We start from the raw sequence: 15,983 nt of genomic DNA on the forward strand, positions 1-15,983 counted from the left end.
AGTTTATTTATTTCTTCCATGAGAGAGAGACAGAAAGTCACAGCAATAGGCTCGGCTCTTTCACAACCCCACCCCCCCGCCAGCCCAGCCTGGATCATGGGCGTGCGCACATGTGCCAGCATACAGAGGGAGGAGGCTCCAAAGCAAACCCAGGACCTTCCTTTTTAAATTTAATTTGCTAGCGAGCGTGTGCACTCACCAGAGACAGACAAAGAGAGACAGAAAGGGAGAACGCACCCCCTGGGGGTAGGGTGTAATCCCTTCTCCTCCATTCTCTTCTCAGGATCTTGGGCACATGTGCACATGAGCCCAATGTGGTTTTCAAGCCACTAGCTCTGGGATTTGCACCACACAATCGTCTCTATGGGATCCTGTCACCTTCACCACTACGCCACTGACTGGCCCAGCCCAGTACCTTACTATGGGGTTTCAGTTGCATCACCGTTGTGCACTGTGTGGTCCAGAGAGGTGACATGTAATCTTGCCCTGTCAGGATATGATCTTTGCTCTGGAGTGACTTCACAGTCAGGTTTGATGGGTAGAGAACACTGAGAAATAAAATTCGAGGTGGGAGAGTGCATTCGAAAGCATTGTATTAGATGGGACCGCCAGTGGTGTGGTGATTAAGGTGGCTGGAGCCCCCATGGCCTAGTGAGGAGTTCGAGTTCTGGACCCAGTGACTTGAAAAACATGTCATGCACATATGTACATGTACCCAAAATCCTGATAGGAGGGGGAAGATGGAGGATAAGGGATTGCGGCATGACCACACCCTATCGGGAATGCTTCCTCCCTCTCTATCTATCTCCGTCTTTCTTTAGAGAGTGCACATGCCTTCTGGCAATAAAATATATTTTTGGGGGAGGGCCAGCAGGTGGCGTGGTGGTTGAGGGTGCTGAACTCCTACATGCCTGACCACAGTTCGAATCCCAGACCTGGTGGCTTGCTTTCTGACTTTCCTTCGCTCTCTCTCCTGCCTCCAACTCCTCTTTGCCCTCCACCCCTAAAAAGAACTATCCCATACATAATAATGTGTGCATGTGTGTATACATATGTGTATGTATACACATATATGTGTATGTATACACATATGTATACACACATGTGTGTGTAAATATATATATATATATATATGTATAGATAGATAGATATTAAAGAAATTTTCATGAGATTTCTCCTTTAGTATTTGTTTGTTAGGTATTCACATCTTCCCTGGCCATCCCCAATTGACTATTTTTGATGAGAAATGTCTCCAGAAATTTGTTAATATTCTTAGCTCAATTAAAACAGTTATTCTCAACCTTGAGTGCACATTGGAATAACCTGAGAAGACTGAAAATGCTGATGCCTGGGATCTTCCCCTCCACGTTTTTGGAGCTTGGCCATTAGGCTGCTCTCAGCAGTAACCCCTGCCAGAGTCTAAGCCTTGGGGCAGAAAAATGGCCTCTTCACCAAGGTTAGCCTGACAAAACCGTTCATCTCCTCTGCGGTTTTAAGCCAAATTTTAGACTATGGAAAATTTACTTGCAGAAAATTAGGAAATGTTGGGACCAGCAGTTAGCGTAATGACTATGTCACTGGACTCCCACGTAGTCGACTGCAGTTTGAGTCCTGGACCTGGTGGCTTAAACTCACACTGGGTGCATGTGCGTGCGTGCCCAAGATCCCGAGAGGAAAATGGAGGAGAAAGGATTGCAGCGTGGTCATCCCCCATGGGGGGTGATTTCTTGCTTTCTGTCTCTCTGTCTCTCTCTGTCTTTCTGGCAAGTGCACATGCCCTATAACAAAAACCTCTCCAAAAAGAAAGAAAGAAAGAAAGAAAATTAGGAAATGTTGAGAAGTCAAAAGACAAAGACAAAGGAACCTTGATGTATTAGAAAAGAAATGCACATGTCCATCCCTGAATGGTCACTATGGTGAGGAAGATGGGGTTCTGCCAAATGGCTTTGGATAATCAAGGGTCAACCCAGAGCACATGGGAGGGGTCTACTGGACCCGAGCCACCTGGCTTCTACAGAGAGGAGGAGACATGGGAGGGAAGCTGCCAGTTGGAGTGGACATTCTACAATTTGTACATATCTCTTCTGTTTGGTAACCGATGTGTGAAACACTTCTGCATTACTTTACCCCGCCGTCCATATTGGGAAGCAGCCTGCTTCTGGACTGACGTTATACCAAAGGCCTCTTCTATTTACGTACACATAGACGTGTAGCTCATTCTCTGCAATAGAACTACATGATATTTCTTTGTACAGATGAGCTGGAATTCCTTTAGCCACTTTCTATCTATGTCAGTGCCCTTTATTTATTCAAAAATTGTTAGCCCTCTTTTAAAAAATTAAGGCTAGGGCCAGCCTGTGATGTGGTGGTTAAGGCAGCTGGATCCCACATGGCTGACCATATGGTTTGAGTCCTGGACCTGGCCACTTGAGAAGCATGCATGCCCAAAACCCTAAAGGAAGGGAGAGACGGAGCAGAAGGGATGGTGGCAGGGGGCGTGCATGTACTCTCTTTGGCAAGTTAAAAAAGTAAGGACAGGGGCCAGCAAATGGTGTAGTGGTTAAGGCGCCGGACTCCTACATGACTGATCATAGTTTGAGTCCTGGTCCCAACAGCTTGAAACTCACGCTGGGTTTGTGTGTGCCCAAAATCTTCAGAGGAGAAGGGAGGAGAAGGGAATGTGGTGTGGTCACTCCACCAGGAAGTAATTTCTTGTTTTCTGTCCCTGGCGAGAGCTCATGCCCTATAGCAAAAATTTTTTAAAAAGGATGGAAGGGAGGGATGGAGGGAGAAAGAAAAATTGGGGCTATATCTGGCCATGGTTTATAAAGAAACTGTGTTGCTCTATTATGCCAAAGGATCCCAAGTTATTATTATTTTTCATTTGTTTAGTTTTTGCTATTGTAGCCAGAGAGAGACAGGGAAGAAGGGAGTGAGAGCAAGAAGGAAAGTGAGAACTCACTTCCCGGGGAGGATGACCAACTGCAATCCCTTCTCCTCCATTCTCCTCTTGGGATTTTGGGCACACACACACACACACACATGCCCAGCACAATTTTCAAGCTGCCGGGTCAGAACCAAACCATGCAGCTTGCCATGTGGGAGCCAATACATTCACCGCCACGCCATCTGCTTCTCTCCCTTTCCTTACATTTATTTATTTGTTTTTAAAAAATTTGCTAGAAAATGCATGCTCTCCCCAGAGAGAGACAGAGAGACAGAGTGAAAGTGACAAAGTACTTCCCAAGGGAGATGGTCATGCCACATCCCTTCTCCTCCATTTCTCCTTTTGGGACTTTGGGCACCCACACACATGCACCCGGTGTGCTTCTCACGCCTCCATTCTGGGACTCGAACTGGGAGGTCAGCCATGTGCGATCCAGCTGCCTTCACCACCACACCATGGGCTGACCCTGTAGTCTTTTCCTTTAAATACTTTGATTCAAACATTTAGCATAGCCCCGCCTCCCCAGCACATCCGGTACAACTCTCCAAACACTGTTAGTCTTAGGACTAAGTTGTATGGCTGCACCCAGAAAGGAGGCCATGTAACCCTAAAGTAGCACTTCTCAAAGCAACATCCGCAGCACCCTGGGACTGTGAGAAAAGCAAATTCCGGGCTCCACCCCAGACCTGCTGACTCAGAAACTCCAGGGTGGGACCTGACCTAGCTGCCTCTGTTTCCATCATTCTGATTCCGATTCAGATGCGTGTTCTAGTTTGAGAACACTGCCTTCTGGCATCCTCTTCATTTCACTCACTTTTTTTTTTTTTCCTTTTTGCTGGAATAGTTCCCCAAGGAATATTTTTACATGAAATAAATAGGTGGTAAACTTTTAGGCCTTGTAAGTCTAAAAATACCTTTATTTTAGCATCAGACTTGATTAACGAGCCTGTTGGTTTCTAGCCTCATACACATTTTCCTTCAGAACTTTTTAAGTGTCACCTATTTGTCTTCTATTAGCCAGTGTGATTGAAGGGATGACTGGGTGCTTAGTGTCACCTTTTTGTTCTCTTGTAAGTAACGTGTTTTGTTTTTTGGTTTTTGTTTTTGTTTTTCTTTCTAGAACCACTGAAACAGTTGTTTATTATTTTGAAAGCCTGCTTTTCCCTGATTTTTTTTTTTTTCCTGTCCATCTTGTCTCTGCAGCGTGGTGGTCTGGAGTATAGCCAAAAGAGAAGCCATCTGCGGCAGCCCAGCGGCTGGCTGCCCTCAATGTCGGAAATCCCCCCGCCATTGTTTTCTCCAGGTGCCGGGATGAGATGTTCGTGACGGCTGGGAAGTACGTGTCTGCGGTCAGAGCTTCCCGAGCTTCTACATGACTCTGTTTTCCTGTGTAGAAAACGTGGTCGTTCCGAGCTGGGGGAACATGTCTTTAGTCCTGGACAAATACCTTACCTTATCATTTTCCGGGCTTTGTAGTCATTAAAAACCTTTTAAGTGTGGTGTAATGGTTTAAGGTGTTGGACTCCCACGTGGCCAACCATGGTTCGATGCCTGAACCTGGCAGCTTGCTTTCTCACTCCCCCCCCCTCTCTCTCTCTGGTGAATTAAAATAATCATCATAACAATAAGACCTTTTAAGGCGCAACCCCATAGTGAAGTGGTTAAGCTCTGTGCAGAGGGAACCAGATCTCAAGTAGCCACTGCAGTTCGAATCCCAAACCACACAGCTTGACGTACATGTTGGGTGCACGTACATGGGTGCCCCAAATCCTGACAGGATGGAGGAATGGGGGAGAAAGGATTGTGGTGTGAACATACGCTAGTGGGAGGTTCTCTCTCTCTCTCTCTCTCTCTCTTCCTTTCTCCCTCTCCTTTGCAAGCATACATACCCTCTGGCAATTGAAAAATAAGACCTTTGTAGCTGAAGGATTTTACAGGTAGCTATTTGGAAATTCGTGGGTCTTACTGACAGGATGGTATTTACCTGCTGAATTCATCTCGGGTTCTTGTTCGCAAACACATCATCTCCAGTGTACACTCACAAAGTCATTTGCACGATTGCACAGATCCGTGTTCTGGTTGGAGTTCCTTATCATCCTCTCTCGATTTAGATCTCATGAGGTGGTAGTTTACCAATGGGATCCATGCAAATGGAAGTTTTGAATGTTTGGACTATGAGGGGAGTCCCTAAAAAGTTAATGAAAAATGCATACAGGCATAACGACCAAGTTCCAAGCCCGTAACCAGGTTGGTTGGTAAGCAAATTGTTTGATAAGTGAGGAGCTTCAAGGCAGATGTCTGTGGTGTGCTGTGGCTCCATAGGGTCTGTGTTTTTCAATAGATATCACATGACACCACACTATGATAGTGTTGTCTAGGCCTACAAAAAGCATACATTAGGTAAGTGTCAGCATACAACAGGACACACCACAAGACTGTAACACAAATCTAGCATAATTCTTTTTGGTTTTGTTTTGTTTTTGGAGAAGTTTTTGCTATAGGGTGTGTGTGCTTGCCAGAAAGACAGAGAGAAACAGAGAGACAGAAAGTGAGAAATCACCCCCCCAGGGGGGAAGACTACGCAGCATTCCCTTCTCCTCCGTTCTCTTCCTGGTGGATTTGGGCACACACATACATCCAGCATGAATTTCAAGCCTCCAGGTCCAGAATTCGAACCACCATCGGCCATGTGAGAGTCCAGCACCTTAACCACCACACCACCCACTGAGCCCAAAGCTGAGAAATCTGCACGTGTAGTTGAGGTATGTTGAGCCATCCTTTCTAGCTCATCTGTGAGCTCCCTTCTGTGAAAGGTACCCATTGTTGGTTTTCTAGCCAGAGTAAAGAATCGAGGCTGCTCGACCTCTGTGTTGTTTTCTGTTCCCACCTTGTGATAGGAGGCATGCGTTTGTTCCATGGCTAATTATGAGGGAGCAGTCATCGAGAGAAAGGAAACTAGTTAACATGAAAACCAACTTCTATCAAATGGGTTGTTTTGTTTTGTTTTTTTGTTTGTTTTGTTTTTTTGTTTTAGTGTTTTTGCCAGGGGATGAATGTGTTTGCTGGAGAGACACAGAAAGAGAGGCAAAGAGAGAAATCATCCCCCAGAGCGGATGGCCACACCACAGTCCCTTCTCCTCCATTCTCCTCTCAGGATTTGGGGCATGCACACACATGTGCCCTGCATGTTTTTCAAGCTGCTGAGTCTCAAATCGCCGAGGCAGCTATGTGAGATTCAGCACCTTAACTACCACACCACCTGCAGGTCTTATCAGGACCGTGTTCTAATGCTTGAGTAGCTGGCCACAACTACCCTGTCTTCAGAGGCCCCTGGTGTGTACATGAGCGCTTCGTCCTCCCTGAAGTTTGCAGAGCATTTGGACTAAGCCTTTGTTTTATGTGGGCTTCTTGCCCTTAAAGGGCTGCTTTAGCAACAGGTATTGGTCCATTCTGATGTCTGTGGACAGCTTTTTCCCAGAAATCAAATCTTGAATTTTATACTGGAAAAAAATGTTGAAGGACAATACATACTGTCAGTTGGTTTCAATTCTACGTGACATTCCACATTAAAATTAACGTCCTTAAGATTTCTGCTATGCCACCTACATACCCTGGGTTGTCCATCACAGTCCCGATGCCGTGTTTTACATTCTATTGCCCCTTGAGAGAGCCTACAAACTCTAATATTTCAGCATCTGAAAGAAATCTACCAGGAAGGACATGGAAAAGTGCTCTCTCTTTTATTTTAATTGAGAAAGTACATTCAAATATTTATTGAACCCTCACTATGTATATAACTCTGGAGGCAAAAAAAAAGAAAAGAAAATCTGAGCTTCACTTCTTTTTAAAAAGATTTATTTATTTATTTATTTAACTTTATTTATTATTATTATTATTTTTTAAATTTGACCTGAGAGAGACAGAGAGAAAGAGAAAGTGAGAGAGCAAGCCACCAGATCTGGAGCTCAAACCACGGTCAGCCATGTGGGAGTCCAGCACCTTATCCGCCATGCCACCTGCCGGCCCCATGAACTGTACTTTTTAGTTCACTTTTGTCTTGCCATGAGAGATTGGCCAAAGTCTTTGACATCTTGAACTATGATGTTGACCTTGATATTCTTATTTAATTCTTAATTCAGATCGGCTTAACATACAATAATGAAATACCAACCATATATCAAGTCCTGTGTTAGGTGGTAACTGTTTAATTTGCTTAGTTGCATTCATCCTTCCTTGGAGACAGGCCTCTGTACTGAACTATTTCCCTTTAAAATTTCTCCATACAACTCAGTATCTTGAAAGAAGCAGATTATTCCTCCTATCTAACTAATGTCCGGTACCGTTTGATAAACATCTCCTATTGTCTATATGCCGAAGCTCCTGGCGATCACCATTTTACTGCCTGTTTCATGAGTTCATTTTTTTTTTTGAACATGAACTAACACTCCCTGTATGAGATTGTGCCGTATTTATCTTTCTGTGCCTGATTTATTTCACTTACTATTACAACCTCCACGTTTTTCCATGCTGTTACAAATGACACAGGACCAGCAGCTAGCGTATTGGCTATATTGCTAGACTCCCATGTAGTCGACCACGGTTTGAGCCCCAGACCCGGTGGCTTAAACTCACATCGGGCGCGTGTGCGTGCATGCGTGCCCAAGATCCCAAGAGGAGAATGGAGGAGAAGGGATTGCGGCATGGCCATCCCCCCTGGGGGGTGATTTCTCACTTTTTATCTCTGTCTCTCTCTGTCTTTGCAGAGAGTGCACGCACCCTATAGCAAAAACCTCTCAAAAAAAAAAAAAAAAAAAAAAAAACAGAAACAAAAAACAAAAACAAAAAGCAAAAAAACAAATGACAGAATTGCCTTCTTTAAGGCTGAACAGCGTTCTATTGTGTACACGTACACCACGTTCTCTTTATGCGCTCCTCGACTGACGGACACTCAGGTTGTATACATCGTGGTGATGACAGTTATACCACAGTGGATCGCACGTTTGGAAATTGCTAAGAGAATTGGAATGAAGTGTTTTCAGTACATACAATAAAAGGTAGGTATGTGAGGTGATGCATGTGCTTAATAGCTTGATTCAACCGTAATGTACACATGTAGCCAAACATCATATTGTACATCATAAATATATACGAGTTTAACTTGCTCATTAAAAGGAAAGGAGGAGGGAGAGAGGAAAAGAGAGAGAAAGAGAAGAGAAAGAAACAAACTTGGGCCAGCAGGTGACACAGAGCTTAAAGTGGCTGACTGTGTGGTTTGAATCTTAGACCTAGTGACTTAGAAAACATGCCAGGGACATGTGCATGCAGGCCCAAAATCTTGACTGGAGAATGGAGGAGAAGGAATTGCAGCATGGCCATCCCCCCAGGGTGTGTGCATGCGTGTATGTATGTGTATGATTTCTCTCTCTCTCTCTCTCTCTTTCTATCTCTGGTGAGCACACATGCCCTATGGCAAAACTTAAAAAAAAAAAAAGGGACAAACTTAACAACCTCTGGGCCACTCTGAATTCATCTCCCTGCTTGTTTGCACGTTTGCAGGGGAGCGGGCAGGTATATACTTGGAAGTGAGAGTGAACTGAGTGTCAGTCCCTGCTCTGCTGTGTACATGCTCTGCATTTCTCATCTGGAAAGCATAAAACTTACTTCACAGGGGCCGGCAAGTGGTGTGGTTGTTAAGGGGCTGGACTCCCACATGGCTGACTGTGGTTCAAGTCCCAGAACTGATAGTTTGCTTTCTCACTTTCCCCCTCTCTGTGGTGTGCACCCATGCCTTACAGTAAATTTAAAAATAATAATAACAGTAAATAAAATAAATCATTCTTAAAAAAAAATAAATCGATTATAAAAAAACTTACTCAGGATCTGCAGATGGCATAATGGTTACATTCCTGGACTTCCACCAAGTAGACTGTAGTTAGAGACTCAGACCTGGTGGTTTAAAACTCATGCCAGGTGTATACGCACATGTGCCCCAAATCCCCAAAGGAGAATAGAGGAGAAGGGATTGTGGCATGGCCATCCCTCGCAACTGGGGGCTGTTATTTCTCATTTTCTGTCTCTGTCTCTTTGACAAGCACATGCACCCTATAGAAAAAATCTCTCTCAAAAAAAAAAAATCTTACTTTTTTGAGCTGTCATGAGGGCTGAGTGAAAGAATGTAAGTAGAGCAGAGGCCTGAGCACACCCTCCGAAGTGTGTAGTTCTCCCTTCAGAGACTGCAGAGACAGAGAAGAGATGAAGTGGTTACATCACAAATGGTATCCATTTGATTGCGATTTTTTATTTTATTTTTTCCAATAGCGGGACAATTCGAGTGTGGGAATTGGACCTCCCAAATAGAAAAATCTGGCCGACTGAGTGCCAGACGGGACAAATGAAAAGAATAGTCATGGGCATTGCAGTAAGTACTTTAAGTGTCATTTCAAGAAACTATGAACACATATTCTTGTAACAGTACTGACCAAGAGGTGCCTGTGTCTGTGTGTTGGGCTGAGGGTGGAAAGCTGTGGTGCGGGCATCCGATCTGGGACACTGAGAGGAAGCACAGGTGAGGGAGAGACTCACTTCCAGAGCTCCTGTCAGGAGTCGGAAAGAAGCAACCTAGACACGGAGCAGGGGTAGGTCTTGTTTCATGGGGATCTGGGCTCTCACCAGACCCCCAGCGCCTGCCTCTCCTGGAGGGGAGCATGTAGCCAGGGTGCACTCAGAGCCCACAGCGTGTTCCCATGCCACTGAGGAAACTTCTGCCACTTCTACTTCTAAGGTTTCTGACGATGAAATTCAGTGTTGAAATGCAGTCTTTTCCATAAAGACAAATTATTAACATGTTTTTAAACTTATTTTTATTTATAATAAAGTGTGCTTGTGTGCACACTTGAGAGAAAGAGAGACAGAGAAAGAGAGAGAGAGGGAGAGAGAAGCACCCTCAAGGGGTCTCATCACCCTGCGATCCCCTTTCTCTAGCCCTCCAGCTCTTCTAGATCTTGGGTACGTGCCTGCCTGGCATGTTTTCAGGCCAGCCTGGGGATCTGAACTCTTGGTGGCTGTGTGACTTCCAGCACTGCAGTTCAATTTGCGACCCACTGTGCCACCAGGCTGAGCCTATTAATATGTTTTTAATGTTGGTTCACATATTCATACCTATATTACCATTTTCCATTAACTTATTTCACTTATTTAATGTATAGTCATTTTATGAATATAGACTTCAGAAAATATCAGATATGGGCCAGCCCCATGGCCTAGTGGTTAAGGGAGCCAGAACCTACCTGGCTAATCATGGTTCAAATCCTGGCTTGAAAAACACACCAGGCACATGTGTGTGCATGCCCAAAATCTCAGTAGAAGAAATGGATGGGAAGGGATTGTGGTGTGACCATGCCCCACTGAGAGATGCTTTTTCCTTCTCTCTCTGTCTCTCTCTGGTAACCTTATGCACCATCTCACAGATGAAGAAAAAAAAAAAGAAAGAAAATGTAAGGGAAAGCAAAGGCATGGAGAAGCACACCTTTATCCTTGGAGCCCTTTGGGGTGCCTCAGGAGTGACCTGGCGGGATGTGCACGGAACGTCAGACCCGGATAGCTCCAAGTGCAACATGTGGGCTAATGGGAGTTTAATGTTTCCTCCAGTTCTACGTTAGGCCCTGATTCTTCTCCCCATCTTTGGGTCTGGGGCAATAGAAGTAGCCCTGAGTGTCTTCATAAATCTTCCTGAGGTTAAAGAGAAGGCTCACCCTGTCCATCAAAGGTTCATGGGCCTTGCCGAGGAAACCCTGGTCTTTATGTCTCTTTTTCTGTCTTCCCTAGATGGCTAACGATGATAGCTTTTTCTACCTTGGCACCACAACTGGAGACATTCTAAAACTGAACCCCAAGTCTAAACTGCTGGTAGACACAGGGCCTGCAAAGGACAAGTTCAGTTTGGTGAGTAAAGACCGTCAAGGTCTTTTCTGTCCTGCCATTTTCTTCCCTTCCCTGGCAACACAGACTTTGTTAAGAGCCAGTGTTAAAAAGAAAAGGGCTGAGGGACCAGCAGTTAGCATAATGGCTATGTCACTGGACTCCCATGTAGTCGACTGCGGTTCAAGTCCCAGATCCAGTGGCTTAAACTCACACCAGGCATATGTGTGTGCATGCCCAAGATCCCGAGAGGAGAATGGAGGAGCAGGGATTGTGGCGTGGCCATTCCCCCTGGGGGGGGGATTCTTGCTTTCTGTCTCTCTCTGTCTTTCCGGCAAGTGCATACGCCCTATAGCAAAAACCTCTCCTAAAAAAAAAGAAAAAGAAAAAGTCTGTGAAGAACCCAAGGTCATACATGAATTTGCACAGTTCACTGTCCTGGCTCATAGTGTTGGTAAAGACACCCTAAGGTATCCTTAATTAGCAAATCAGAACCACACCCTTTTTCACAGGACCTATTGCTTTGTGATTGGGAGCTATACTGATTCCGGCCCAGTTGTTGTAATATATTTTGGACTAGCTCTGCCACATAACAATTAAGTGTTGTTTATAGAAAGCTGGATCCAGGGACCAGCAGTTAGTGGAATGACTATGTCGCTGGACTCCCATGTAGTCAACCACAGTTTGAGTCCCAGACCTGGGGTCTTAAGTTCACGCCGGACATGTGCGCATGCCCAAGATCCCGAGAGGAGAATGGAGGAGAAGGGATTGTGACGTAGCCATCCCCCCTGGGGGGTGATTTCTCGCTTTCTGTCTCTCTGTCTCTGTCTTTCTGGCGAGTGCACATGCCCTATAACAAAAACCTCTCCCAATAAAAAAAAAAAAAAAATCAAAGCTACATCCCACAGGGCCGACTGCATTTCGAATCCCAGCTCCAGCAGCAAAAACATGCTGGTTGTGTATTCTTCCTGATGAGAAAGAGAAATCAATGAAAATTATTGTGTCATGACCACACCCCCACTGGGGCAGGGGAGGTTCTCCCTTTCTCTTTCACATAATTAACAACAGACAATATGTATATATATATATTTTTTTCCTATTCTAATGTGTCTTAGAATTTAGCTTCCTGATGTTAAGTCATGAATAAGACCTAGAAATAGTTGATTATTTATATTTACAAAATTCCCTTTTTTTAAAGGTATTTGCCATAAGGTTTGTGCACTTTTCAGAGAAAGCGGGGGGTGGGGAAGTGAGAAATCACCCCTCAGGGTGGATGGCCGCATCAGAATCCCTTCTCCTCCATTCTCCTGAGATTTTGAGCATGCACACGCACACACTTCTGGCATGATTTTCAAGCCACCAGGTCCAGTACTCAAACCGTGGTCGGCCATGTGGGAATCCAGCACTGTAAGCACCATGCCACCTGCTGGCCCCTCACAGAATTTCTAACAATTCTAGTTAACAATTTAGTGAGAGACTTTGATATTTAAACCAAAATAAAATGCTGACCAGCAAACGATAATTTTATATAATAAATGCTGCTATTTCCAGCCCCCCAGGAAGTTACCAGGACTGTTTCTGCTACACTGACTATGAAAGCTTGTGTTAGGTTCTGCACCTGCATTTCTCATTTCTGATAACGGAGCAGATGGTCATAACTAAGCTTAGATACTTTTTCGCTTAGCAGATATATTCTCAAGAAATTTTGAAATATTGCACCATGTGCTTGAGGAAATGTCAGAGTTTTCTTAATCGTATAATCATTTAGTTTTCAAGCTTATAAGGAGATCCATACAAATGGGGAACAGCTATAACATGATGTGCTTTGAAAAGCTCATGGAGGGAACCAGCAGTTAGCGTAATGGCTATGTCGCTGGACTCCCACGTAGTCAAACGCAGTTCGCGTCCCGGACCCAGTGGCTTAAAACTCACTCCGGGCATGTGTGCGTGCGTGCCCAATATCCCGAGAGGAGAATGGAAGAGAAGGGATTGCGGCGTGACCATCCCCCCAGGGGGTGATTTCTCGCTTTCTATCTCTATGTCTCTGTCTGTCTGGCGAGCGCACGCACCCTATAGCAAAAATATCTCTCTCTCAAAAAAAAAAAAAAAAAAAAAGCTCATGGAGGGACCAGCAGATGGTGAAAGAGTTAAGTCACTGGACTCCCATGTGGTCAACTATGGTTTGAGTCCTGGACCTGGTGGCATAAGCCTCATGTTAGGAACGTGCACGTGTGTGCCCAAAATCCTGAAAGGAGAATGGAGGAGAAGGGATTGTGGCATGACGATCTCTCCTGGAGGGTCATTTCTCACTTTCTTTCTCTGGTGAGCACACGTGCCCTAAAGCAAAAATCTCTCTTAGAAAGAAAGAAGAAAGTTCAGAGAAAAATGAAGTTAGAGTAAAAGTTTATTTAGAAAAGTTCAGGGAAAAATGAAGTTAGAGTAAAAGTTTATTTTGGTGCAAAATTTTTGAAATCCATGTATAGTTTTTTTTTTTAATATGCATTTTTCACGAATTTTCTGAAGACTGTTCATTGGATAGAGAAGATCAGAAATAATCCCACAGGAGATCTGTCTGTATGTAGCTTACATCAATGTGTTTCAAATTTCTGGGTTGTCGGAAAAGTCGTGATGCATTTTTGCACAGAAAAATAATGTCATGACTTTTCCAACAACACAGTATTCCAGGAACAGAATTCCAACATATTAAACAGATAAAATCAAAGTGGATCAGGTTAAGAGAGGGCTAGACTTGAAGCTCTGATAGTTCCCAATCTGGAGACTTGCCCAAAGGCTCCACAGAATAGTACTTGGACCTAATGGTCTGTGTAGTTTTGTCTTCCCAACACCTGAAAACTATTGATAAATACCTCTTTTTAATTCTTCTTTCTTTTTTTTTTTTTTTAGAGAGGTTTTTGCTAGAGGGTGTACTTGCCAGAGAGACAGAAAACAAAAAATCACCCCCCACCCCCAGGGTGATGGCCATGGCCCAAGCCCTTCTCCTCTCAGGATTTTAGGCACGCATGCACACGCACCTGGTGTGAGTTTTAAGCCGCCAGATCCGGGACTTAAACTGCAGTCTACTACATGGGAGTCCAGCGATATAACCATTACGCCATCTGCTGGTCCCAATAAATGCCTCCTGGGAAAAGACATTGGTTGTTTTAGTGTTCCTTTGGCACTTAGGGCTGCTATGGGTGCTCTTAGTCCTAACCATTCAGTTCTGGTGGTAAATTCTACAAAGCAATATTTCCAAGACACATTTTATATGGATGAAAAGAAAATGATGCTAGTGGGATAAAGAGATTCCTGAACATGTTTGGTTTGAATGTCAAGTGAGCTTGGACAGTTACCTATTTTGAAATTCTACTTAGATGTTTGTTCTATGGTTAGATACTGGACTGGAGTGGTTTAACATGGACTTATTAGGCATCATACACTAAAATGAAGAAGAGGATGATGACAATGCTAAGAATTTCAACAGTACATATTGACCACGATCTGTACAGCAAAACCACAGAACTCTGATGGAGCCAATCAAAGAACTACATACTATTTATTTAAATTGCCACAGAGTGTGTGTACTCACTAGACAGAGAGAGATAAAAGGGTGGGGGGAAGCACCTCCCCAATGGGTCATGTTGCAATCCCTTCTCCTCCATTTCTCCATCCTGCTGGGATTTTGGGCATGCACACATATGGGCCTGGGGTGTTTTTAAAGATCCTGGAGCCAGGATTCAAACCGTGTTTGGCCATGTGGGATCCAGCTCCCTTAACCACTAGGCTGTGTGGTTGGCCCCCAAAGAACTACATAAGTAAGAGAGTTCTGGATAGGAAGACTCAATGTTGCCAAGGTAACAGTTCTTCTCAATTTGATCTGTGGATTCAATATAATGTCTATCAAAATCCCAGAAAGTTATTTTGTAGTTATGGAAAAACCAATTCTAACTTTTATATGAAGAAGCAAAAGACACAGAATAGCCAACAGAATATTGAAGAAGAACAACGTTGAAAGAGTGACACTAAGATTTACTCAAAAGCTGCAGCCACCAGGACAGGGTGGTGCTGGTGAGACAGCAGATGAATATGTAGGTCAACTGCATAGGATAGAAAGTCTTGGACTAGACCCACATATATTCAGCAAGTGACCTTGGACAAGGGAGCAGAGGCCATGCAATGGAGAAAAGGTCATCTTTTCGATAAATGTTTCTGAAACAACTGGACATACATATGCAAACAAACAAACAAAAGTGAATGTAGATATAGATCTTACACCCTTCACAAAAATTACCTCAAGATGAATCAAAGACCTAAACGTAAAATATAAACTCCTAGAAGACGACATAGGAGAAAATTTAGATGATCTAAAGTTTAGAGATATCTTTTCTTTTTCTTTTTTTGGAGAGGTTTTTGCTATAGGGCACATGTGCTTGCCAGACAGACAGAGAGACAGAAAGCGAGAAATCACCCCCCAGGGGGGATGGCCACACCGCAATCTCTTCTCTTCCATTCTCCTCTCAGGATCTTAGGCACGCACACACACGTGCCTGGCGTGAGTTTAAGCCACTGGGTCCGGTACTCGAACCGTGGTCGACTACGTGGGAGTCCAGCGACATAGCCTTTATGCTAACTGCTAGTCCCAGTGATATCTTTTTAAATACAGTACCAAAGGCATGATCCATGAAAGAAAGAATTGATAGGTTGGACTTAAATTTTCTTCTTTTTTTTTAAAAAAAAAAAATTATTGGGGACCAGCAGTTAGCATAATGGCTATGTCGCTGGACTCCCACGTAGTCAACCGTGGTTTGCGTCCCGAACCCGGTGGCTTAAAACTCACGCCCGGCGCGTGTGCGTGCGTGCCTAAGATCCCGAGAGGAGAATGGAGGAGAAGGGATTGCGGCGTGACCATCCCCCCTGGGGGGTGATTTCTCGCTTTCTGTCTCTCTGTCTCTCTGTCTTTCTGGCGAGTGCACGAACACTATAGCAAAAACCTCTCAAAACAAACAAATAAATAAATAATTCTTTAAAAAAATTAAAAAAGCGAATTGGGGGTCAACCAATTAAGGCACTTGATCCCACATGGCTGACCACGCTGTTCGAGTCCTTGGACCGGCCGCGTGTA

At 44.2% G+C, this 15,983-nt stretch overlaps 1 protein-coding gene and 1 pseudogene across 1 annotated transcript in view; both read left to right on the forward strand.

The window, feature by feature from the left end:
- CFAP52 (cilia and flagella associated protein 52) overlaps positions 1 to 15,983 on the forward strand; it is a 92,478-nt gene that overhangs the window by 12,342 nt on the left and 64,153 nt on the right. Inside the window, 4 exon segments of the mRNA XM_006156404.3 lie at positions 4,151 to 4,208; positions 4,210 to 4,283; positions 9,266 to 9,365; positions 10,772 to 10,888. Of these exon segments, the coding sequence (XP_006156466.1) occupies positions 4,151 to 4,208; positions 4,210 to 4,283; positions 9,266 to 9,365; positions 10,772 to 10,888 (349 nt within the window).
- The window catches only part of LOC102481726 (histone H2A.V pseudogene), a 1,467-nt pseudogene continuing 642 nt past the window's right edge, over positions 15,159 to 15,983 (forward strand).

The sequence above is a fragment of the Tupaia chinensis genome, unplaced genomic scaffold, assembly GCF_000334495.1.
Source record: "Tupaia chinensis unplaced genomic scaffold, TupChi_1.0 Scaffold000493_1, whole genome shotgun sequence".
Taxonomy (NCBI): domain Eukaryota; kingdom Metazoa; phylum Chordata; class Mammalia; order Scandentia; family Tupaiidae; genus Tupaia; species Tupaia belangeri.